Source organism: Melanerpes formicivorus, unplaced genomic scaffold (genome assembly GCF_026170545.1).
Source record: "Melanerpes formicivorus ecotype bairdi unplaced genomic scaffold, bMelFor1.0.p_v2 SCAF_14, whole genome shotgun sequence".
Lineage (NCBI taxonomy): Eukaryota > Metazoa > Chordata > Aves > Piciformes > Picidae > Melanerpes > Melanerpes formicivorus.
The window spans coordinates 19,810,846-19,836,810 of NW_027142366.1; the positions used below are offsets into that span (position 1 = coordinate 19,810,846).

At 55.5% G+C, this 25,965-nt stretch overlaps 1 protein-coding gene across 8 annotated transcripts in view; it reads left to right on the forward strand.

Moving 5' to 3' along the window:
- Positions 1–576: 576 nt before the first annotated feature.
- Positions 577–25,965, forward strand: part of CLUAP1 (clusterin associated protein 1) — an 83,133-nt gene continuing 57,744 nt past the window's right edge. For 6 of the 8 annotated variants that reach the window (XM_068147362.1, XM_068147360.1, XM_068147356.1 and 3 more), the window contains exons 1-5: positions 963–1,027; positions 2,670–2,781; positions 10,165–10,249; positions 19,628–19,807; positions 20,314–20,409. In XM_068147362.1, coding sequence (XP_068003463.1) covers positions 1,006–1,027; positions 2,670–2,781; positions 10,165–10,249; positions 19,628–19,807; positions 20,314–20,409 — 495 coding nt within the window. In that variant the 5' untranslated portion in view covers positions 963–1,005. The other 2 variants (XM_068147358.1, XM_068147357.1) reach the window with 2 other exon arrangements.

A 25,965-nucleotide genomic window follows, 5' to 3' on the forward strand; every position in this document is an offset into this window, starting at 1 on the left:
AGGGAAGGGAAGGGAAGGGAAGGGAAGGGAAGGGAAGGGAAGGGAAGGGAAGGCAAGGCTGAGGAGAGACCTCATTGCACTCTTCAGCTACCTGAAAGGACATTGTGGTGAGGCTGCTGCTGGTCTCTTCTCACAGTGACAGAACAAGAGGGAATGGCCTCAAGCTACAAATGGGTAGGTTTAGACTGGACATTAGGAAACATTTTTCCATGGCAAGAGTGGTCAGGCATTGGAATGTGCCGCCTGGGGAGGTGGTGGAGTCCCCAAGCCTGGCTGTGTTTCAGGGTGGTTTGGATATGGTGCGTGGGGCTGTGGTTTAGGGGTGACCCTTGCAGAGCAGGGCTCTGGGTTGGACTCGGTGATCCTGAGGCTCTTTTCCAAGCTGACTGTTTCTGTGACTATTCTGTGACAGTCAGACAGGCTGGAAGAGCCTGTGCCAGGCTGCCCAGAGAGGTGGAGCTGCCCCGTGGCTGGCAGCAGTGCAGGGCAGGTTGGTTGGGGCTGGGAGCAGCCTGCTGTGGCTGCAGCTGTCCCTGCTGGCTGCAGGGCTGATCTGGATGAGCTCCCTTCCAGCCACCCCGGTCTGTGAGTCTGTGCAGGTAAGTGGTGACGGCGCCTAGCCCGCATCGCTGCAGAACACCTTTGAGAGGAGCCCAGAACAGTTCCTGTCTCGGCTGGAAGTCGCCTCGGGCGAAGCGGTGACCGGTGGCTGGTGGGTGACAGCAGGGGGCAAGATCCGGCGCCCAGGCACCAGGCATGGTGACACCCAGGGGGTCCCAGCTCCGGCGGGAGGGGCCGGGACAGTCCGCACCCCGGCGGCAGCCCCCGGCCCCGCCGAGCGGGCGCAGCTCAGGCACGCCCCAGAGCCGGCGGCTGTCGGGAGCGGCGGCCCCGCGCCCGGCCCCCGTCGCGGACGGTCGCTTTCCGCAGCGGTTTGGCCCCGCCGCTGCGCCGTAGGGCGGTCGCCGTGGAGACGAGCGGCGCGGCCCGCGGCCTGGCCTGGCCATGTCGTTCCGCGACCTCAGGAGTAAGGAGCTCTGCCGAGGAGCGAGCGGGGTCCGGGGCGGAGGGGATGAGGCGGGACGGGGAGCGGCAGCCCGCGGCAGCCCCGGTCCCAGCCCAAGTGAAGCCGCTCAGGCTCGGGGGGCCCGCGGCGTGGTCCCGCGGACCCCGCTTGGCTTTGGAGCTTTCCCCGGATGCGGGAGACAGCGGGCGTGGGGCACGGGAGCCTCGCCGGTGCCTCGGGTGAGGGCTACGCCAGCGTCTGCCGTGGGGCCGAGGCCTTTCTTTGGGTTTCTTAGTGTTTACCTCGCTCCTCAGCAGGGCAGAGTGAAGGCAGAGGGGTGAGCAGCCCCTGCGCGGCCCCGGTCCCCGCAGCTGACGGCGTTCGAGCAGGGAGAGGCTGCCGAGCAGTGGCCCCGACCGCTCCTGCGCCTTTTGCCTCGGCTGTGTGTTTACTCTGCTGGTTTTTTCTGTTGAAAGGCTGCTTCTGTTCTAACAGCCCTTTGAACAGAGCTTGCCCCGCGGCAGGTGACCAGGCTGCCGTGGGAGCCCACGCTGGCTCTGCGGGAGGGATCCCCACGCTGGCTCTGCGGGAGGGATCCCCACGCTGGCTCTGTGGGAAGGGATCCCCACGCTGGCTCTGCGGGAAGGGATCCCCACGCTGGCTCTGGGAAGGGATCCCCACGCTGGCTCTGGGAAGGGATCCCCACGCTGGCTCTGTGGGAGGGGATCCCCACGCTGGCTCTGTGGGAAGGGATCCCCACGCTGGCTCTGCGGGAGGGATCCCCACGCTGGCTCTGGGAAGGGATCCCCACGCTGGCTCTGTGGGAGGGATCCCCACGCTGGCTCTGTGGGAGGGATCCCCACGCTGGCTCTGGGAAGGGATCCCCACGCTGGCTCTGCGGGAGGGATCCCCACGCTGGCTCTGGGAAGGGATCCCCACGCTGGCTCTGTGGGAGGGATCCCCACGCTGGCTCTGGGAAGGGATCCCCACGCTGGCTCTGCGGGAGGGGATCCCCACACTGGCTCTGCAGGAGGGGATCCCCACGCTGGCTCTGTGGGAAGGGATCCCCACGCTGGCTCTGCGGGAGGGGATCCCCACGCTGGCTCTGCAGGAGGGGATCCCCACGCTGGCTCTGTGGGAGGGATCCCCACGCTGGCTCTGGGAAGGGATCCCCACGCTGGCTCTGTGGGAGGGATCCCCACGCTGGCTCTGGGAAGGGATCCCCACGCTGGCTCTGCGGGAGGGATCCCCACGCTGGCTCTGTGGGAAGGGATCCCCACGCTGGCTCTGTGGGAGGGGATCCCCACGCTGGCTCTGGGAAGGGATCCCCACGCTGGATCTGGGAAGGGATCCCCACGCTGGCTCTGCGGGAGGGATCCCCACGCTGGCTCTGTGGAAGGGATCCCCACGCTGGCTCTGTGGGAGGGGATCCCCACGCTGGCTCTGTGGAAGGGATCCCCACACTGGCTCTGTGGGAGGGATCCCCACGCTGGCTCTGGGAAGGGATCCCCACGCTGGCTCTGCGGGAGGGATCCCCACGCTGGCTCTGTGGGAAGGGATCCCCACGCTGGCTCTGTGGGAGGGGATCCCCACGCTGGCTCTGCGGGAGGGGATCCCCACGCTGGATCTGTGGAAGGGATCCCCACTCTTGCTTGCTTTCCAGATCTTACTGAGATGATGAGGGCCCTGGGGTATCCACGCCTCATATCCATGGAGAACTTCCGTACCCCAAACTTCAAGCTTGTTGCAGAGGTGCTTCTCTGGCTGGTGAAAAGGTAGGTGATGAGGCCAAGAGATGCTTGGGGCAATGCTGGGCTGTGGGATGTGCTGGGAGGGGATGTCTAGGTGTGAAACTGCATTACCAAGTTGAAAGGGGAACATAAAGGTCATTTGTCCCTCTTTAAGGTCTGCTCTTCTAAATATCAGAGAGCAAATGTGGTAGTTAACTTTTCAGTGGTTTAGTTTAATTAGCCTGAAAGAATAAAAAATGTGATTTAGAATCACAGAATTATTGAAGGAAACATTTCTGGTCCAACTCTTAGCACTGCCAGGTCACCACTGAATCGTGGTCCTCAGGAGGGGAGCTCCACCACTGCCCTGGGCAGCCTGGGCCAGGCCTGGACAACCCTCTAAGGGAAAATACTGTTCCTCATGGCCAACCTAAACCTGCCTTGTCATTTGTTCCTTGGGCTCAGAGCCCAAGCCCCAGCTGGCTGCAGCCTCCTCTCAGGGAGCTGCAGAGAGCAAGGAGGTCTCCCTCAGCCTCCTCTTCTCCAGGCTCAACACCCCCAGCTCCCTCAGCTGCTCCTCCCCAGCCCTCTTCTCCAGACCCTTCCCCAGCTCTCTTGCCCTTCTCCAGCTCCTCAATGTCCTTCTTGGAGTGAGTGGCCCAAAACAGACCACAGGATTCAAGCTGTGGCCTCCCCAGTGTTCAGTACAGGGGCACAATCCCTGCCCTGCTCCTGCTGCCCACACCGTTGCTGATCCAGGCCACAATGCTGTCACCCTTCTTGCCCACATGGGCACACTCTGGCTCATCTTCAGCCAGCTTGTTGTCCTTTTCCACCAGGCAGCTTTCCAAGCTATACTCAAGGAAGTTTACTTTCAGACACCATTTCAGACACAGCACCTTCCAAATCAGCTGAAGCTTACAAAGCAGCAAATGGAGAGACTTTAAAAAACACCAGTGAAAGGCAGAACCTCCTAGAAGTCACCAGCCTCCAGGAACCAAGGAAGAAGAAAAGTAACTTCCCAGTCTCATGAAAGGCTTTGAGCTTTGCAGCATTTAGACAGACAAAAAGATCTTCACTTTGCAGTGATGTTTGAAGTAATGAGCAGGGCAGGTGCAGGGAGGCTTCTCTGCAGTGTAATTAAAAGGCTTCTCAGAGCTGCAGGAGCTGGGTGCCTGTCAGGAGCAGCTCTGACCCACAGCAATGCAGGAGTTGGGCTGGTCTGAAAGTGAAGCACTTCCAGGGTTGAAGATTCCCAGTACTCTTAAAGCACAGCTTGAGCCTTTAAAAGGGCTCAGTTCTGTTAGAGAAAGACACTTGTGCCTGCTTTGCAGGGCTCTGTCATTTCACTGTTGCATACCAGGGGGGACACTGAGTTCTGTTTAACACCCAAACCTGCAAACCAGCAGTACTGCAGATGCTCAGTGGCACACCTGTATTTTAAAGACCATTTGGGTAACTTAATCCAAGTAATTTTGTGTTATAAGCATTTAGCATTTCATTACAACTCCAACATCACTCAGCCTGTTCCTCACTGCTCAGTAATTAAGCTTAATGATACTAATTGTGAATGCAGGCCAGAAGGCAGCAATCAGGCAAATGGGTCACTGTCCTGTTTCAGCTGCAGTCTTCTATCTAATGTCTAGCTTGGAAAATGGACTTTCTTTTTTCACTCCAATGGAGAAAGAGGATGATGCATAATTTCACAGTATCACAGTCTCACAGTATCAGTTAGGTTGGAAAGGACCTCGAGGATCATCGAGTCCAACCTATCAACACAGACCCCATGACTAGACCATGGCACCAAGTGCCACGACCAATCTCCTCTTGAACACCTCCAGGGTCGATGACTCAACCACCTCCCTGGGCAACCCGTTCCAATGCCGAACGACTCGCTCGGTGAAGAACTTCCTCCTCCCCTCGAGTCTGAACCTCCCCTGGCGCAGCTTGAGACTGTGTCCTCTTGTTCTGGTGCTGGTTGCCTGGGAGAAGAGGCCAACCCCTTCCTGGCTACAACCACCTTTCAGGTAGCTGTAGAGGGCAATGAGGTCACCCCTGAGCCTCCTCTTCTCCAGGCTAAACAACCCCAGCTCCCTCAGCCTCTCCTCACAGGGCTGTGCTCAAGGCCTCTCCCCAGCCTTGTTGCCCTTCTCTGGACACGCTCAAGTGTTTCAATGTCCTTCTTGAACTGAGGGGCCCAGAACTGGACACAGTATTCAAGGTGCAGCCTAACCAAAGCAGAGTCCAGGGGCACTATGACCTCCCTGCTCCTGCTGGCCACACTATTCCTAATGCAGGCCAGGATGCCATTGGCCCTCCTGGACACCTGGGCACACTGCTGGCTCATATTCAGGTGGCTGTCGATCAGCACCTCCAGGTCCCTCTCTGTTTGGGAGCTCTCAGCCACTCCGACCCCAGCCTGTAGCTCTGCATGGGGTTGCTGTAGCCAAAGTGCAGCCCCAGGCACTTGGACTTGTTGAATGCCATCCTGTTGGACTCTGCCCATCTGTCCAGTCGGTCAAGGTCCCTCTGCAGAGCCTTTCTACCCTCTAACTGACCAACCTCTGCTCCTAACTTTGTGTCATCTGCAAACTTGCTGATGACTGACTCTACCCCTTCATCCAGATCATCGATGAATATGTTGAAGAGGACAGGGCCCAGCACTGATCCCTGGGGGACACCACTGGTGCCTGGCTGCCAGCTGGCTGTGGCACCATTCACGACCACTCTCTGGGCTCAGCCTCCAGCCAGTTCCTAACCCAGCACAGAGTGTAATGGTCCAATCCACAGGCTGACAGCTTAGCCAGCAGTTTGCTGTGGGGGACAGTGTCAAAGGCCTTGCTGCAGTCCAGGTAGACCACATCCACAGCCTGCCCCACATCCACCAGGCAGTCACCTGATCATAGAAGGAGATCAGGTTGGAGAGGCAGGATCTGCCCTTCCTAAATCCATGTTGGCTGGGCCTGAGCCCTTGGCCATCCTGCAGGTGTGCAGTTATTGCCCCCAGGATAATCTGCTCCGTCACTTTCCCTGGCACTGAGGTCACCTCAAGTTTCATAAGTGTTTAACCAACAGCAGTGGGTTAAGGGGGTATAAAATTACAGCTGGGTAGTAGTGGATCAGTGCTGCAGCAGTTACTGTGTTTTAAATGTGGCTTGGATGCCAGACAACGCCAGCCTGAACTGGTAAGTTGCAGCAGCAAGGTAAGAATCACAGAATCCTAGAAATCCAAGCTGGAAGGGGTTTCAAGGATCATCAGAACCAATCAACTAACTGTATCTTGGTAAGCTGTCACTGCCTATCCCCCTGTGTGGGGTGCAAGGTCAGACAGAGGCTGAATGGTGACAGAGTCAGTAGATGATCTGAAAAAGACACTGCCCTTGAATGAGCACCACCACCTGCAGGGTGTCATCTCTGCCAGGCCTTGAGTCACTGTGCTTGTGCCTCAGCTACCCAACTGCAGCAGTAGCTGTGGTAGTAGCAGAGCAGTGGTGGAGCTGCATGTGGCTGTAGAGGGGTCGGGGTAGGGATAAGGTGAGGCTCTGTGCGACAAGAGTCAAACGCGAGCGGCGCGTAGAGACGGCAAAAAGCAAACAGATTCATTCCAGCACACAGCTCCTGTACTGTGTGCATTGTGTGTGGGGCTGCCTGCAATTGGCCAAGGAACTCTTCTCAAGGTTCTCATGGGTCAGCAGCAGCATTGCTATAGTTACTTGTTAAGCTAGTCCAGGTGGCCTCACATCTTACCTTGCGCTTGCTCGTTCCCACTCATGCTGTCCAGGCAGGTTCCAGATTCTCATGGGAGCACAGAGATGTTTTCTCAACAGAGCTCTTCTGAGGGTTCACAGATGCATCACAGTCCCCCCCAGCTGCACTTGGTTGTTTTGGGTCCCTCATGCTAGGAAGGACACTGAGGAGCTGGAGCAGGTCCAGATGAAGGGCAACCAGGCTGGGGAGGAGCAGCTGAGGGAGCTGGGGGTGTTGAGCCTGGAGAAGAGGAGGCTGAGGGAGACCTCCTTGCTCTCTGCAGCTCCCTGAGAGGAGGCTGCAGCCAGCTGGGGCTTGGGCTCTGCTGCCCAGGAACAACGGACAGAAGAAGTTGCCCCAGGGCAGGTTTAGGTTGGCCATGAGGAAGAATTTCTTCCTCTTGAGGGTTGTCCAGGCCTGGCCCAGGCTGCCCAGGGCAGTGGTGCAGTCCCCATCCATGGTGGGGTTTCAAAGCTGTGTAGCTGTGATGCTGAGGGCCATGGCTCAGTGCTGCCCTGGCAGTGTCATAGTATCATAGAATCAGTCAGGGTTGGAAGGGACCACAAGGATCATCTAGTTCCAACCCCCCTGCCATGGGCAGGGACACCCCACACTAGATCAGCCTGGCCAGAGCCTCATCCAGCCTGGGCTTAAACACCCCCAGGGACAGGGCCCCAACCACCTCCCTGCACAACCCATTCCAGGGCTTCACCACTCTCATGGGGAAGAACTTCCTCCTCACCTCCAGCCTGAATCTCCCCACCTCCAGCTTCATTCCATTCCCCCTAGTCCTATCACTGCCTGAGATCCTGAGCAGTCCCTCCCCAGCCTTCCTGTAGCCCCCTTCAGATCCTGGAAGGCCACAATGAGGTCACCTGGGAACCTTCTCTCCTCCAGACTGAACAGCCCCAACTCCTTCAGTCTGTCCTCACAGCAGAGCAGCTCCAGCCCTCTGCTCATCCTCCTGGCCCTGCTCTGGACACCTTCCAGCACCTCCACATCCCTCTTGCAATAGGGGCTCCAGAACTGGCGGCAGTACTCCAGGTGGGGTCTCCCCAGAGCTGAGCAGAGGGGGAGAATCACCTCCCTTGCCCTGCTGGCCACACTTCTCCTGCTGCAGCCCAGGAGCTGATTGGCTTTGTGGGCTGCAAGTGCTCACTGAGAGCTCCTGCTGAGCTTCTCCTCCCCCAGCACCCCCAAGCCTGGTGCCAGGACTGATCCCTGAGGGACTCTGCTTGTCCCTGACCTCCCCTGGGCCATGGAGCCATGGACAGCCACTCTTTGGGTGCAGCCCTCAAGCCAGTTCTGTATCCATCCAGTGGTCACCCCTTACACCCATGTGCCACCAGCCTGGAGCCCAGGATGTGGTGTGGGGCAGTGTGGAAGGCTGTGCTCAGCTCCAGGGAAAGGACAGCAGCTGCTCTCCCCTCAGCTCTTGATGTTGTCACCTGCTCAGAGAAGGCCACCAGGCTGGTCAGGCAGGATTTGCCCTGGGTGAAGCCATGCTGACTGTTCCCAATCACCTCTTCACTATTCTCCTGAGCCAGCAGTGCCTCCAGGAGGATCTGCTCCATGATCTTTCCAGGCACAGAGGTGAGACTGCCTGGCCTGGAGTTCCCTGGTTCCTCCTTCTTACCCTTTTTGCAGGTGGGGCAATGTTTCCCCTTTTCCAGTCTGTGGGGACTGCCCCAGACTGCCAGGACCTTTGGAATAGACTAGAGAGGGGTTTAGCAACCTCCTCTGCCAGTTCTCTCAGCACCCCTGGGTGTACCCCGTGGGGTCCCATGGACTTGAACACTTTCAGGTTCCTCAGGTGATCCCCACCTGATCTTCACTTCCCAGGGGCAGTTCTTCCTCCCCGTCCCTGCCATTGCCTTCCATGACCCCAGGAGTGTGGCTGGAGGCCCTTGCAGTGCAGACTGAGGTAAAGAAGTTATTGAGTACCTCAGCCTTTTCCTCATCACTTGTGACCATGTCACCAGTTGCCTTTCTGAGGGGGCCCACACCTTCCCTAGGCTGCTTCTTGCCATTCATATACCTGTAGAAGTTCTTAGTGCTCCCTTTAACCTCGCTGGCTAGATTCAATTCCAACTCTGCTGTGGCTTTCCTAGCCAGGTCTCCTGCTGCTCAGGCAGCTTCCTTATCTCCCCCCTGTTCTAGCTGTCCTTCCCTCCACTGCCTGTAGAGTTTCCTCTTAAGTGACAGTGTGTCCAGCAGCTCCTTGCCCATCCAGGCAGGCCTCCTAGCATTCTTTCCTGCTTTTCTCCTTGTTGGTACACAGAGCTCCTGGACACAGAGGAGGTGGTCCTTGAATACTGAGCAGCTGTCCTGGGTCCCTCTTCCCTCCAGGGCTTGGTCCCAGGACACTTTGGCTGTCAGATCCCTGAAGCCATCAAAGTCTGCACACCTAAAGCCTGGGGTTGTGAGCTTGGAATACTTCCTCCTGATTGCCCTGAGGAGATTCAATTCAACTGCTTCATGGTCACTGCAGCCAAGGCTGTCTCTGAGCCTCACATTGCTTACCAGCCCTTCCCTGTTGGTGAGAACAAGGCCCAGCATAGCACCTTTTCTTGTTGGCTCCTCTACCATTTGGAGGAGGAAGTTGTCTTCTATGCAGTCCAGGAACATCCTGGATTGCTGGTGCCTTGCTGTGTTGTCCCTCCAGCAGATGTCAGGGTGGTTGAAATCCCCCATGAGGACCAGGGCTTGTGACCTGGAAGCCGCTTCTATTTGCCTGTGGAGGGCCTCATCTGCTTGGTTCTGCTGGTCAGGTGGCCTGTAGGAGACCCCCACAGTAATATCTCCTTCCCTTGTCTTGCCTTTGATTTTAGCCCATGCACTCTGCTGGGTTAATGGCTGGACTCTGATCTCAAAGGTCTTTTCCGTCCTTAATGAGTCTGTGACTTTTGAGAACCTGAAAAGATGTCACACCACACTGAAGGACAAGGTGGTTGGTTTTTATTACCAGCAGGAGTGGTCTGGGACAGGGAAGTAGAGAATCCTGGAAGCATTATCTGGGGAATTTGCCTGGTGTTTTAGTTTGTGAAGCCACACCTGGTTGTGGTTGGTTTGAGTTAGCACTGTGTCACTCAAGCAGTAAATTCCTTCTGAAAAGAAATATTGCACAGACCTGTTTGAGCCAGCTGCAGTTTGCTCCTTTGCAAAACTGTCTGCAAAAGGTATATCCAGGACCCCCCCAGTAAAAATTCCTTCTGGAGATGGTGGGAGTGACAGGATGAGGGGCAATGGCTTTTAGCTGGGGGAGGGCAAATTCAGCCTGGACAGGAGGAAGAAATCCTTGGCAGTGAGGCTGGGGAGACTCTGGCACAGGATGCCCAGGGAGGCTGTGGCTGCTTCCTGCCTGGAGGTATTGAAGGCCAGGCTGGATGAGGCCCTGAGCAGCCTGTGCTGGTGGGAGGTGTCCCTGCCTATGGCAGTGGGTGGGAGCTGAATGGTCTTGAAGGTCCCTTCCAACCTAGCACATTCCTTGGGAAGCCTCTGGGGCTTTACAGCGTTTGCAGTGTGCTCACAAACCCAGTGAAGGTGTCTCATGGGCTGCAGCAGGAGCTACAGATTTCTTTTCAGGTCTGTCATGTGCTTGCTCTGTTTGATTTTCATGTTGTCCCCATGCTGCTCATGTATCTCTAGCTGGTCAGCCCCTGTGTGTGCCTCTCCCTGCAGGTACGAGCCCCAGACTGACATCCCTTCTGACGTGGAGACAGAGCAGGATCGGGTCTTCTTCATTAAGGCAGTGGCTCAGTTCATGGTCAGTCTGCCTCAGGAGGTGTGCTCAAGCATGTTGAAATGCTGGTTCCCTATCAATTTGAAAGCTTCCTGTCCCAAGCCCTTACAGATGCCTCACCATGAGTGGCTGAGAATGTGTGGTGTTCTCATGCTGTGTTGTGTACCTTCTGCTGTTAGAAACTTGAGAAGGCCAGGACAGGATGTTCCTAAAGTGTGACCAGCAGCATGAGGGAGATGATTCTTTGCCCTCTGCTCTGCTGAGACCCTGCCTGCAGCACTGCAGTCAGTTCTGGTGTCCCTATCACAAGAAGGACATGGAACTGTTGGAGAGGGTCCAGAGAAGGCCACAAAGATGATCAGAGGGCTGGAGAACCTCCCCTGTGGGGACAGGCTCCAGGGAGACCTCAGAGCAGCTTTCCAGTACCTGAAGGGGCTCCAGGAGACCTGGGGAGGGACTGTTGACAAAGGCTGGGAGTGCCAGGCCGAGGCACAATGGTTTTGAGCTGGGAGAGAGGAGACTGAGGCTGGAGATGAGTAAGAAATTCTTTGTGGTGAGTGTGGAGAGACACCCAGGTTGCCCAGAGAGGCTGTGGCTGCCTCCTGCCTGGAGGTGTTGAAGGCCAGGCTGGATGAGGCCTTGAGCAAGCTGGGCTGGTGGGAGGTTGGAGCAGATGATCTCTAGGGGCCTTTCCAACCTAGGCCATCCTGTGTCTATGGTTCTTGTGCTGCATTGTGTGTCTTCTGCTGTTATAAACTGGAGTAGGCCAGGACAGGATGCTCCTGAGAGGATGAAGAATAGAACTGGGACTTAAACATCTGACACTAAACTTTCATCCTTAGCACTTCACTTCTGAAGAGGTAAGAGAGGAAGATACAGTTGCATATATGAAAGGGTTTGAAGCAGTCTAAGTGTGTCCAGGAGAGATATCACCATATTTGTGTCTACCTTTGTGTGGTGGTTTTAGGCTATGCCTTTAAAATTTAGTTACAGATTTTGAGCAGAAAAGTAGAAAAATATAAATAAATCACTCTTGGGTGTATGTAGTGGTTTGAGCCTTAACTGGGAGTTAAGAGCTCAGATGGGGGCAAGGCTGAGAACCTCTCCCCTGCTCCCCCCTCCTCCCGGCCAACAGAGAGAGGGAAAAAGGGAAAGGAGCAAGTCCACCAAACAATAGTTTGGAGTCAGCCTGGAAGTAGAGAGGTAAAGAGTTTTCTTAAAAAAATATATATAGATAGATAGACAGATATATATATATATATCTCAATAACAGGTAAGGTTCACAAGGGCAAGGAACAAGGATGGATAGGAGGGGGACAAAGAAGAATACAAAACGAGTCTCTCTCTGAAGACACATGGAGGCAGCAGGGAGAAGGATCAGGGAGAAGGATCAAGCCCGACCACGTGGCAGAGGAGCAGGAGGGCAGCTGCAGTAGCTCTGGTCAAGAAGAGGCAGGAGCCAAAAAGGGACCTAATGTCTGCAATGCCCTAGCTTTTATACCCTAGCTGGGCAGGGAGGGGGCAGTGGATCAGACTCAGTTTCCCAGGGGCAAAACACCCTGCAGGGAGGGAAAAACACTTACAAGCCCTTCCCCCCTTTGTTTTCAGGATGGGCATTAACCCACCACAATCCACCCCTCTGTTCCACTTCTACTTTCTTGTCACAGCCCCTTCATCCAGTCTTGACGCTGGTATTTGAATCCTCGATGCAAGTCCCTTGTTATCCCGGCTCGCCTCTCTCTCAGAGCAGTCTCTGTCTGATGGTCAGTGTAGGTGGTGCTTGAGCTGGGCAGGTATGTGGAGAAGAATAAGGAATCAGTCTGTCCTTGGAAGGGAAAGATTAAAATCAGGAGCAGTCCATTGCTGCAGGGGCAGCAGGGATAGTCTGTTGCTGCAGGGACATCAGGAGCGGTCTGTTGCTGCAGGGACAGTCCATTGCTGCAGGGGCAGCAGGGACGATCCGTTGCTGCAGGGACATCAGGAGCGGTCTGTTGCTGCAGGGACATCAGGAGCGGTCTGTTGCTGCAGGGACAGTCCATTGCTGCAGGGGCAGCAGGGACGGTCCGTTGCTGCAGGGACATCATGAGTGGTCTGTTGCTGCAGGGACAGTCCATTGCTGCAGGGGCAGCAGGGACAGTCCATTGCTGCAGGGGCAGCAGGGACAGTCCATTGCTGCAGGGGCAGCAGGGACGATCCGTTGCTGCAGGGACATCAGGAGCAGGCCGTTGCTGCAGGGACAGTCCGTTGCTGCAGGGACAGTCCGTTGCTGCAGGGACATCATGAGCGGTCCGTTGCTGCAGGGACAGTCCGTTGCTGCAGGGACATCATGAGCGGTCCGTTGCTGCAGGGACAGTCCGTTGCTGCAGGGACATCATGAGCGGTCCGTTGCTGCAGGGACAGTCCGTTGCTGCAGGGACATCAGGAGCGGTCCGTTGCTGCAGGGACAGTCCATTGCTGCAGGGACATCAGGAGCGGTCTGTTGCTGCAGGGACAGTCCATTGCTGCAGGGGCAGCAGGGACGATCCGTTGCTGCAGGGACATCAGGAGCGGTCTGTTGCTGCAGGGACATCAGGAGCGGTCTGTTGCTGCAGGGACAGTCCATTGCTGCAGGGGCAGCAGGGACGGTCCGTTGCTGCAGGGACATCATGAGTGGTCTGTTGCTGCAGGGACAGTCCATTGCTGCAGGGGCAGCAGGGACAGTCCATTGCTGCAGGGGCAGCAGGGACGATCCGTTGCTGCAGGGACATCAGGAGCGGTCTGTTGCTGCAGGGGCAGCAGGGACGATCCGTTGCTGCAGGGACATCAGGAGCGGTCCGTTGCTGCAGGGGCAGCAGGGACGATCCGTTGCTGCAGGGACATCAGGAGCAGGCCGTTGCTGCAGGGACAGTCCGTTGCTGCAGGGACAGTCCGTTGCTGCAGGGACATCATGAGCGGTCCGTTGCTGCAGGGACAGTCCGTTGCTGCAGGGACATCATGAGCGGTCCGTTGCTGCAGGGACAGTCCGTTGCTGCAGGGACATCATGAGCGGTCCGTTGCTGCAGGGACAGTCCGTTGCTGCAGGGACATCAGGAGCGGTCCGTTGCTGCAGGGACAGTCCGTTGCTGCAGGGACATCAGGAGCGGTCCGTTGCTGCAGGGACAGTCCATTGCTGCAGGGACATCAGGAGCGGTCCGTTGCTGCAGGGACATCATGAGCGGTCCGTTGCTGCAGGGACATCAGGAGCGGTCCGTTGCTGCAGGGACGATCCGTTGCTGCAGGGACATCAGGAGCGGTCCGTTGCTGCAGGGACGATCCGTTGCTGCAGGGACATCAGGAGCGGTCCGTTGCTGCAGGGACATCAGGAGCGGTCCGTTGCTGCAGGGACAGTCCGTTGCTGCAGGGACAGTCCATTGCTGCAGGGACATCATGAGCAGTCTGTTGCTGCAGGGACAGTCCATTGCTGCAGGGGCAGCAGGGACAGTTTCAGCTGTTAGAAACAGACATCCTCCAAGGAGGTCACTCCAAAACAGGTCTGTGACCATTTGAGGCTGTGCCTTTAAGCAAGGGGCAGTGCTGGGGCACTCTGGCAGAACAGAGAGCGGAGGCAATCCCGTAGGAGTATTTGGATAACCCTGTGTGATCAGTTTGCTGGAACAGGAACAGATGGGATGGTCAACCAACTGCTAATCTTTTCAGGAGATTAAGGGAGCTGCAGAGTGGCAGAGCCTGAGGTAGCAATACCAGAAGGGTAGCTGTTACTTCCTCAGTGTCCCAGAACAACTCTAATAGCTCCAACAGTGATTCCACCTCTGACACCAGATGCTGTGCTAACTGCAAATGCAGAAGTGTTCCCCACATTTAGGGGTGCCCTGCCTCCCGCCAGGGGGAGGAGAGGGATAACAGAGATAACAGAATCTATTGGGATGTGTGCATCCAGTGGCCTGGCACTTCACAATTTTGGAAGTACAGGGCCTTGGCTGACACAGGAGCTCAGTGCACCATAATACCATCAAATTATCAGGGATCAGACCTTATAACTATTCTGGGAGTCACTGGTGGATCTCAAGAGTTGACAAGGTAGAGGTTGATAGAAGTTTAACTGGTAAGCAGTAGAAGAAGCATCGTGTTGTGACTGGACCTGAGGCACCTTGTATTTTGGGAATTGATTTTCTGAGAGAAGGGCCTTTCAGAGACTCTAGAGGTTACAAATGGGCTTTCCAAAACAGCATCTGCTGGACTGGACAGGAAACTGATGGACAAAAACTGAAGCTGTCTGCCAGACCTGAGCTTTCTGATGAATCTGCAGTTGTGGGACAACACAAGATACAGGACATTAAATTGCCGGTTGCTTCTCAGACTGTGCATCACAGACAATACAGAACCAACCCTGACTCTTTGTTGCCCGTTCAGAATCTGATTCATCAGTTGGAGAGTCAGAAAGTCGTCAGCAAAACTCATTCACCTTTCACCAGTCCAGTGTGGCCTGTGCGGAAGCAGAATGGAGACTGGCGTCTGACAGTCGACTACCGAGCCCTGAATGAAGTGACACCACCTATGAGTGCAGCAGTGCCAGACATGATGGAGATACAGTATGAGCTGGAATCCAAAGAGGCCAAATGCTTATGCTACCATAGACATTGCTAATGCATTTTTCTCTATTCCCATAGCAGAGGAATGCAGGCCTCAGTTTGCTTTCACCTGGAGAGGAGTCCAGTACGTTTTCAGCACTGTATCACAGTCTCACAGTATCCCCAAGGTTGGAAGAGACCTCAAAGATCATCCAGTCCAACCTGTCACCACAGATCTCATGACTAGACCATGGCACCAAGTGCCACATCCAATCCTCTCTTGAACCCTTCCAGGGATGGTGAGTCTACCACCTCCCTGGGCAGTACATCCCAATGACTCTCTCGGTGAAGAACTTCCTCCTCACCTCCAGCCTAAACCTCCCCTGGCACAGCTTGAGACTGTGTCCTCTTGTTCTGGTGCTGGTTGCTAGAGAGAAGAGACCAACCCCCTCCTGGCTACAACCACCCTTCAGGTAATTGTAGAGGGCAATGAGGTCACCCCTGAGCCTCCTCTTCTCCAGGCTAAGCAACCCCAGCTCCCTCAGCCTCTCCTCACAGGGCTGTGCTCAAGGCCTCTCCCCAGCCTCGTTGCCCTTCTCTGGACACATTCAAGAGTCTCAATGTCCTTCCTAAACTGAGGGGCCCAGAACTGGACACAGTGCTCAAGGTGTGGCCTATCCAGTGCTGAGCAAAGGGCACAATGACTTCCCTGCTCCTGCTGGCCACACTATTCCTAATACAGGCCAGGATGCCATTGGCCTTCTTGGCCACCTGGGCACACTGCTGGCTCATGTTTAGGCTGCTGTCAATCAGCACCTCCAGGTCCCTCTCTGTTTGGCAGCTCTCAGCCACTCTGACCCCAGCCTGTAGCTCTGCATGGGGTTGTTGTGGCCAAAGTGCAGCCCCAGGCACTAGGACTTGTTGAATGCCATCCGGTTGGACTCTGCCCATCTGTCCAGCCTGGCAAGGTCCCTCTGCAGAGCCCTTCTGCCCTCTAACTGACCAACATCTGCTCCTAACTTGGTGTCATCTGCAAACTTGCTGATGACTGACTCGACCCCCTCATCCAGATCATCAATGAAGATGTTAAAGAACACAGGGCCCAGCACTGATCCCTGGGGCACACCACTGGTGCCTGGCTGCCAGCTGGCTGTGGCACCATTCACCACCACTCTCTGGGCTCAGCCTCCAGCCAGTTCCTAACCCAGCTCAGAGTGCTGCTGTCCAAGCCAGGGGCTGACAGCTTAGTCAGCAGTTTGCTGTGGGGGACGGTGTCAAAGGCCTTGCTGAAGTCCAGGCAGACCACATCCACAGGCCTCCCCACATCCACCAGGCAGTTACCTGGGCATAGAAGATCAGGTTGGAGAGGTAGGACCTGCCCTTCCTAAATCCATGTTGGCTGGGCCTGAGCCCTTGGCCATCCTTCAGGTGTGCAGTGATTGCCCCCAAGATGATCTGCTCCATCACTTTCCCTGGCACTGAGGTCAGGCTGCCAGGCCTGGAGCTTCCAGGTTCCTCCATCCGACCCTTCTTGTGGATGGGGACCACCTTGGCCAGTTTCAGTCACCTGGGACCTCTCCAGTGAGCCAGGACTGGAGGAAAATGATGGAGAGCAGCTTGGCAGCTCATCTGCCAGCTCTCTCAGCACCCTAGGATGGATCCCATCTGGCCCCATGGACTTGTGAGTGTCCAAGTGGCTCAGCAGGTCCTGAACTAATTCCTCATGGATTTCTGGGGCCCTACACTGCTCCCTGACCCCATTGCCCAGCTCAATTACAGATTGCCAATGGGCTGGATCCACAGCTCAAGCATCATGCAGTGATCCAGGATGCTCTGGAGAAAGGTGTTGCTCCAGAACACATCCAGTTCATCGATGACATCATCCTCTGGGGTAAAACTGCTGAAGAAGTCTTGGGGAAAGGTAACAAAATCATTGACATTCTCCTGGAAGCTGTTTGGCCATTGAGTGAGATGAGGTGAAAGAGCTGCCAGAGGGATCCAGTGTCTGGGAGTGCAGTGGCAGGATGGATGCCGACACATTCCGGTGGATGTGGTAAACAGAGTCTCTACCATGGCCAATGCCATGAGCAAGCAAGAGACCCTACGTTTCTTGGGTACAGTGGGGTTGTGGAGACTGCACATTCCTGGATACAGTCAGATTGTGAAACCTCTGTATGATGTGACTGGAAAGAGAAACAGTTTCCACTGGGGACCTGAGCAGCAAGCAGCCTTTCACCAGATAAAGCAGGAGGTAGTTCAAGCAGTGGGTCTGGGACCTGTCCCAGCTGGTCCAGAGAGGAAGAACATTTTGTACACAGCTGCAAGTGACAATGGTCCAACCTGGTGCCTGTGGCAGAAAGCTCCAGGGGAGACACGTGGACGACCTCTTGGTTTCTGGAGTAGAGGATACAGAGGTTCAGAGGCTAACTATACTCCAACAGAGAAAGAGATTCTGGCTGCCTATGAAGGAGTAAAAGCAGCTTCTGAAGCAATTGGAACTGAATCACAACTTCTCTTAGCAAAGGCTGAGAGCCCTGGGGCTAAGAGCCTACAGAAGAGCAGCCCCAGAGAGGTTCTTCTCAGGTCTGAGGAGTCTCACCCTACATCTGTCTCCCACCAGTAGGAACTCAGCTGAGAGGCTGAGTCACAGAATCAGAGAACCCCAGCAGCCTGGGGCTGGAAGGGAGCTCTGGAGCTCACCCAGCCTAAGCCCTGCTTCAGCAGGGCACCCACAGCACCCTGCCCAGCAGCACAGTGCCCAGGGGGGGTTGGAAGCTCTCCACACCAGCAGACTCCACAACCTCTCTGGGCAGCCTGCTCCAGGCCTCCAGCAGCCTCACCCCAAACAACTTTCTCCTCCTGCTCAGCTCCAACCTCCTGCCTGACACTTTCTGCCCCTTGCTGTCCCTTCTGCTGTCCCTGAGCAGCACTCAGCAGAGCCTGGCCCCAGCCTCTTGCCCCCCACAGCTCCTTTAGCTCTTGCTGAGCATTGCTCAGCTGCCCTCTGGGGCTGCTCTTCTGCAGGCTCTCAGCCCCAGGGCTCTCAGCCTTTGCTGCTCCCAGAGCTGCTCCAGGCCCCTCAGCAGCTCTGCAGCCTGCCCTGGACTCTCTCCAGCAGTTCCCTGACTCTGCTGACCTGGGGAGCCCAGAGCTGGACCCAGGACTCAGTGCCAGTGTAACACCACAGCAGTGTAACAGCACAGCAGTGTAACAGCACAGCAGTGTAACACCAGGAGTGAACCCTGGGTCGATACTTCTGTCACAGTATTCCCAAAGAAGAAATACCTCCGCCGGGGTTTCACCTTAAAAAGATGATGGAGTGAAGATGTTCAGTCGTTTGGATACTCAGTTTTCTGTATGCCAATGAGGTGTGCTTGCTTCCTTCTTTAGCTGTGCCAGCAGGAATAGTGCTCTCAAGTTTTACAGTGTCACAGGTGGCCCTGGATCAGAAGGAACCCTCAAAGATCATCTTGGCCAACCCCCTGCAGGCAGCAGGGACAGCTCCAACCAGAGCAGGCTGCCCAGGGACACAGCCAGGCTGAGCCTGAATGGCTCCAGGGATGAGGCCTCAAGCACCTCCCTGGGCAGCCTGTGCCAGAGTCTCCCCAGCCTCCTTCTGCAGAACTCCCTCCTGGTGTCCAACCTATCTCTGCCCTGCTCCAGTTCCAAACCATTGCCTCTGCTCCTATCCCCACAGCCCCTTCTGAGCAGTCCCTCCCCAGCTGCCTGCAGCTGCCCTGCAGATACTGAACTGCAGCTCTGAGGTCTCCCTGCAGCCTTCTCTTCTCCAGGCTGCACAGCCCCAGCTCTCCCAGCCTGGCCCCACAGGGGAGGTTCTGCAGCCTCTGCTCATCTCTGTGGCCTCCTCTGGCCCCTCTCCAGCAGCTCCAGGTCTCTCTTGTGCTGGGGGTCCCATATCTGGCCCCAGCCCTGCAGGTGAGGTCTCCCCAGAGCAGAGCAGAGGGCAGGATCCTCTCTCACAGCTCTGGCCACCCTGCTTTGGATGCAGCCCAGGCTGCCCTTGGCCTCCTGTGCTGCCAGTGCCCATTGCTGGCTCCTGCCCAGCTTCTCCCCCCCAGCACCCCCAAGGCCTTCCCTGCAGAGCTGCTCTCAACCTCACCCCCCCAGCCTGGACTAACATTGAGGGTTGCCCCAGATAGGTTCAGGATCCTGCACTTGAATATCCTGAGGTTCTCCTTAGCCCACTTCTGCAGCCTGAAGTTTGGTGTTAGCTCCTTGTGGCCCTTCCTGCCCAGCCCAGCCCTGCCAGGTGTGTCATTTCTGTTGTGCCTTTCCCCCCTTTTCCATGATTTTGAAATCTAAACAAGTCTGAGAGGATTCTGATGGCTTTTGCCTTACTGCTCTGGCTGTGCTCTTCAGAGATGGAAGGCAAGGGAATAAAATCACTGATAGCATAGCAGGGAAAAATTGGAGAGCTTCAATCACCCATTCTAAAGCCCCTGCTGGGAGAGAAGAGAGTTAAGTGAGGATAATTGATCTTCTTGTAACTTGTTAAGGGGAAAACTCACCTTTCTGCAGCTCAGCACAGGACCTGAGCACCACTTACATTCCACTTACACTTAATTTGATGTTAAGTGGTGCACAGGGGTTTGCTGATCCCCATGCAGGCAAGGATGATGGCTAGTTGCTCTTCATTCTCTCTGGCAGTTATCTGCCAATGCTCCACCGTGCAGAACACAGATGTGGTTACACTCCAGTGATGTAATGAGTCAAGTCTGGGGTTCCAAACAGGCTGAATAGGAGAGCAATTTGCCCCCAGGGGCAAGGAAGTGTGATGAGGTAAATGAGGGCTTTGTTGTCTGTGACATGGGGAACTCATTCTTCCTTCCCACAGGCTACCAAAGCTCACATCAAGCTCAACACTAAGAAGCTCTACCAGGCTGATGGCAACGCAGTGAAGGAGCTGCTGAAGGTCACCTCAGTGCTCTACAGTGCCATGAACATCAAGGGAGTGGAGTGGGCAGACTTCAGCGAGGAGGACAGCAGCAAGTTCAAGTTTGATCTTGGCTCAAAAGTAAGGAAACATCTTAGGAACAAGTTCTGCCCCAGGAGGCTGCTGGAACACTGCAGCAGCCTGCCCAGGGAGGTGGTTGGGGCCCCATCCCTGTTCAAGGTGAGGCTGGACAGGGCTCTGGGCAACCTGCTCCAGTGGAGGATGTCCCTGCTGCCTGCAGGGGGTTGGGCTGAGTGACCTTTGGAGCTCCCTTCCAACCCAAACCATTCTATGATTTGATGAGAACTTGCCCTCTGGTTGTGGGCAGGGGTTTTGTGCTAACTCATGAACACCAAATCCACTTTGTCTCTGAAAGCTCAGAGGACAATGTTCTCACAGGGCAGTTGGGGTGGTTTTATCTCAGGTTTTCTCTGACTGAAGTTCTGTACTCTGATTTGTTTTTCTCTCTCTGAATTCTCAACCAGAAGCATAACACAAGGCACCCCTCTGCAGTTTCCACACCCACATGTCCTGAGTTTTCTCTGGGGAGTTTCTTTTGCTATTGAGCTCTGTTGCTGTGTTTCCAGATTGCTGACCTGAAGGCAGCCAGGCAGCTTGCTTCTGAAATCACCTCCAAAGGAGCAAGCCTGTATGATTTGCTGGGCAAAGAAGTTGAGCTGAGGGTGAGTATGTGCTGGAGGGTGTCTAAGAGCTTGTGTCCCCTGGGTGCTGGGGAAAAGGTGACAAAAACATCACTGGCTCTTAATGGCTGTGTCTGTAGATCTGTGTTCTGTGTTGGGTGGGATGGGTCTGACAGGCTGCATCTGGGTCAGGCCAAGCCCAGGCACAAATCGAGGCTGGGTGCAGAGTGGGCTGAGAGTGGCTCTAAGTAAGAAGCTGAGCAGCTTCCCAGGAGCCAGCAGTGCCCTCAGGCAGCTGTGTGCTGGGCTGCAGCCAGAGCAGGGTGGGCAGAGGGCAGCAGAGGGGATTCTGCCCCTGGGCTCTGCTCTGCCCAGGCCTCACCTCCAATCCTGCCTCCAGCTCTGCTGTCCCCAGCAGCAGAAGGACACAGAGCTGCTGGAGAGAGGCCAGAGGAGGCCACAAAGATGCTGCCAGGGCTGGAGCAGCTCTGCTGGGAGCACAGGCTGAGGGAGCTGGGGCTGTGCAGCCTGCAGAGGAGAAGGCTCCAGGGGCTCCTCAGAGCTGCTGCCAGGAGCTGAAGGGATCCTGCAGGAAGGCTGCAGAGGAACTTTGGCTGAGGGGGTCTAAGGCAGGCCCAGGGGGAAGGGTTTGGAGCTGAGGCAGAGCAGGGTTGGAGTGGAGGTGAGGAAGAAGTTGTTGAGTGTGAGGCTGCTGAGGCTCTGGCCCAGGCTGCCCAGGGAGGCTGTGGCTGCCTCCTGCCTGGGGGTGCTGAAGTCTGGGAGTCACTTGGATAACCTTCAGATTTGAAACATGTGAGCTGTAAGAAGTGGAAGTGTTGGTAGAAGTGTTGGCCTGCTGGAGGGCAGGAGGCTCTGCAGGGGGAGCTGGCTGGGCTGGATCCATGATGGGCTGAGGTTCAACAAGGCCAGGTGCTGGCTCCAGCACTTGAGTCACAACCCCAAGAAGGCTCCAGACTGGAGGCAGAGTGGCTGCAAACTGCCTGGTGGAAAAGGCCCTGGGGGTGCTGGGTGCCAGCAGCTGATGATAAGCCAGGGAGTGCCCAGGTGGGCAAGAAGGGCAGCAGCAGCCTGGCCTGGAGCAGCACTGGGGTGGCAGCAGACCTGGATGTCAATGTACCAGCCACTGGTGAGGCCACAGCTCAAATTCTGGGTTCAGTTTTGGGCCTCTCCCTGCAAGAAGGACATTGAAGGCTGGAGCAGGTCCAGAGAAGTACAAAGCTGGTAATGGGTCTGAGTGTAAACTTCCTTGAGTATTGCTTGGAAAGCTGCCTGGTGGAAAAGGACAACAAGCTGGCTGAAGATGAGCCAGAGTGTGCCCATGTGGGCAAGAAGGGTGACAGCATTGTGGCCTGGATCAGCAACGGTGTGGGCAGCAGGAGCAGGGCAGGGATTGTGCCCCTGTACTGAACACTGGGGAGGCCACAGCTTGAATCCTGTGGTCTGTTTTGGGCCACTCATTCCAAGAAGGACATTGAGGAGCTGGAGAAGGGCAAGAGAGCTGGGGAAGGGTCTGGAGAAGAGGGCTGGGGAGGAGCAGCTGAGGGAGCTGGGGGTGTTGAGCCTGGAGAAGAAGAGGCTGAGGGAGACCTCCTTGCTCTCTGCAGCTCCCTGAGAGGAGGCTGCAGCCAGCTGGGGCTTGGGCTCTGCTCCCAGGGAACAAGGGACAGGACAAGAGGCAATGGCCTCAAGCTGCACCAGGGGAGGTTCAGGTTGGCTGTGAGGAGCCATCACTTCCCAGCAAGGGTTCTCAGGCGCTGGCCCAGGCTGCCCAGGTGTGACCATACAGGGGGACAGGGGGGGAACCCTCCTCTGTCTGGAGGTGGGGGTCTGGTTCCTGTGTCTTTCTTTGCTGTATATTTCTGTATAGATATTGTAAACACTGTATGTGTTGTGTACATAGCTTGCTCGTAAAGCACAGCCTTCCTGCTGCTTCTCTGACCGAGTCAGCTCTGGGTTTTGTTTCCTCTTTGTGGGGGAGAGAAAGCTAGGCCTTCTCTCTCAACCCACTACAGCAGGGCAGTGGTATAGTCCTCACCCCTGGAGGTGTTTAAAACTGTGTGGATGTGGTGCTGAGGGCCATGGTGCAGTGGCAGGGGCTCAGCAGCAATGGTAGGGTTGTGAGCTCTTGGACCTGATGATCTCAAAGGTCTCTTCCAACCTCAGTAGCTCTGTTACTCTTGGAGAGCTGAGGAAAGCTGAAAAGAATCTTTCTTTGTCTGTTTTTTTGTTTGCTCTTACCCTGTGCTGAGGGCAGACAGCACACTGGGGCTGCTGTCAGATGCTCCTGGGGGGCACTCCTCTCTGACCTTAGGCAAACACTCCCTGTGGACCCTGTGTATATAAAGGAAGTTCTGTAGTTGTGTAGATGAAAGTTTTTACCAGCCAGGTGAAGGCCTCCCCAGTCTGTGGAAGATAAATTCCTCAGGGCAGGGTATTGCTCTGGTGTGGTTGTGTCCAGAGGCCATACAGGCTTCTTCAACACTGATGGGAGTCACTGGGAATCTCCTTACTGGCCTCAGCATGTGAAAAGCCTGAGTTAGACTCTGAGGAGAGCCAAAGGTGTTTAGATCCAGCTGTGGAACTGACATGGGATCAATTACAGCAAGCTACAGATGGTACCAAACTGGGAGGGGTGGCTGAGACCCTGTCAGGCTGTGCTGCCAGCCAGCCAGAGCTGCACAGGCTGGACAGCAGGCCAGAGGGAACCTCTTGAAGCTCAACAAGGGTAAGTGTAGAGTCCTGCCCCTGGGCAAGAACAACCTCCTGCACCAGGACAGTCGAGGAGATGACCTGCTGAAGGGTAGCTCCACAGAGAAGACCCTGGGAGTCCTGGTTGATAATGAGTTCTCCAGGGGACAACAATGTGCCCTGCTGACCAAGAAGGCCAATGGGATGCTTGGGTGCATTAAGAAGAGTGTGGCCAGGAGGTCGGGGGAGGTTCTCCTGCCCCTCCCCTGGACTAGAGTCCAGTTCTGGGCTCCCCAGTTCAAGAGGGACAGGGATCTGCTGGAGAGCTCAACAGAGGGCTACAAGGATGGATAAGGGACTGGAGCATCTCTTAGGAGGAAAGACAGAGCCCTGAGGCTGTTTAAGCTGAAGAAGAGAAGGCTGAGGGGGAACCTGATCAATGCCTACAAGTCTCTGCAGGGTGGCTGTCAGGAGGATGGAGCCAGGTTCTCTGCAGTGATACCCAGGGACAGGACAAGGGGCAATGGACATAAGCTCCATCAGAGGAAATTCCACCTCAGCATGAGGAGAAAGTTGTTTGGTCTGAGGGTGCTGGAAGCCTGGAGCAGGCTGCCCAGAGAGGTTCTCTGGAGAGCTTCCAGTCCCCCCTGGGATGCCTTCCTGTGTGACCTGCCTTAAGTGTTCCTGCTGTGGCAGCAGGGTTGAACTGGATGTCTGGAGGTCCCTTCCAAGCCCCAGCATTCTGTGATTCTAAAGAGTTTGGACTAAGGGCACTGAGCAGGGTTCTCTTTATGGGCAGCTCGTTGGTGACAGACCTCTGCCTGCTTCCTGCCATGGCTGTGGCTTGCTGCCTGCTCCTCCTGCAGAGGCAGAGCTGCTCTGAGTGCTCTTTGAAAGTTAACCTCAACAAATGATGCAATTTGTAACGCTGCAGACATTTTCCACCTGCCAAATGCTTGTTCTGTGTAGGAGGCACAGCCTGGGGAGGCTGCTAAACTCATTTCCTCTCATTTCCTGGCCTTTGGCTCCAAAGTTGCCACACGCCCCTGATTTCCAGTGCAAATCTGTCACTTGGAATTACCAGAACTCTGCAGAATCAACCTGCTGTGCTTCAGCTTTCCTGCTTCTAACCAAGACCTGAACTATCAGCTTGGAGGAAAAGGCTGATTACAAAGTGGGAAGCCAAAAGCAAGCCTTGGAGCTCTAAGAGGAGGTTGAGTCAATCCTGTTGTGTGTTTTAGAGGGCTCTAGCCAGAACCATAGCTGTGCACTGCCTTCATTTAACTCCTGGGGGGGTGTTTGCTGTAAGAATCAGGTTTGGAGTGAAGTTCCCTGGAGTATGGAGCTTGAAGACATTGCTGAGAGGCATGTCCCTCCTTGCAGCATGGGGAGCAGTGCAGTGGTGGTTCTGGCAGCCAGGTGCAAGAGCTGAGTTCTTGTATCTCAGCTCCAGGCTGCTATAAAAACCATTCCAGTTGGGCTGGGAAGGAAATCACATTTGAACCACCTTTGTGTGTAGCATTGGTCAGAGCCTGTAGGAGTCTGCAAGAAATTCCACTTACCTGGGCTCCATCAGCACTGACTTGTGAATACCTGGGGAGGTTTGGGTTGCTCATCAATTCCCAACTTTCCTCCATGAGTGTGGTGGTTTGAAAAGGAAAGAATTTGGGCTGGGTCCAGAGAGACCTGGAACTGCTCTAGGGGGTCCAGAGGAGGCCACAAAGATAATCAGAGGGCTACAGAACCTCTGCTGTGGGGGAGAGTTGAGGCTGTTCAGCCTGGAGAAGAGAAGGCTCCAGGCAGACCTCAGAGCTGCAGTTCAATCTCTGCAGGGCAGCTGCAGGCAGCTGGGGAGGGACTGCTCAGAAGGGGCTGTGGGGATAGGAGCAGAGGCAATGGTTTGGAACTGGAGCAGGGCAGAGATAGGTTGGACACCAGGAGGGAGCTCTGCAGAGGGAGGCTGGGGAGACTCTGGCACAGGCTGCCCAGGGAGGTGGTCAAGGCCCCATCTCTGGAGTCATTCAATGTCAAACTTGATGGGACCCTGAGCAACCTGATTCAGGTGGAGGTGTCCCAGCTGCCCGCAGGGGTGTTGAGCAAGATGACCTTGGGTGATGGCCCCTTTAAACCAAATGTCTTCTACAATTCTCTTTGGGCAGATTCAGATAATTGGTTCTACCTTCAAGCCTGTTTGTGTCCACAGCTCTCAGGACAAAGAGAAGAGCCTCTGAGTAGAGCCAGGCTTTAAAGCTCTGAGTTGTCCTGCTGCTGCATATTTTGTGATGGGTAAGAAATGCGAGTGAGGCTGCGCTGGGCTGGAGGCAGTATGTGCTGCTCATGTGAGGAGTCAGAGAAAGTCAAAGTGGTTTTGTTGAATTTGTTGTCTGTGTACTACAAAGCTGCTGAGAAGCCTGGAGCATCTCTGTGAAGAGCCCTGGGGAAGAGAGGCTGGAGAAGAGCAGCCCCAGAAGGGATCTGAGCAATGCTCAGCAAGAGCTAAAGGAGCAGTGAAGGGCAAAAGGCTGGGGCCAGACTCTTGCTGGTGGTGCCCAGGGACAGGACAGGGGGCAAGGGGCACTGTGACAGTTTTAGGCTGTGCCTTTAAGAAATGAAGAGCTACAGAACTCTCTAGCTGAAATGTTTAGGTGTAAGAAAGGAAACCAAGATCATTGTAAATGGATGTTGTTGGTAGGTCAGTAGCAGCTCAGGCTGAGCTCAGTCGCTTCTGCTTTTCTCTTCTGTTCTTGGCCGGTGCTGACCTTGGACTGAAAGTTATGAGCTAAGAAAGCTAACTGTTCCTGACAACTGCTCTGAACTAGTGAAATTGCCCTGAAGTTCCATTTCTCTTTTAATCCTTTTTCCATCCAATTAGCCATGGACAAGAAAGGG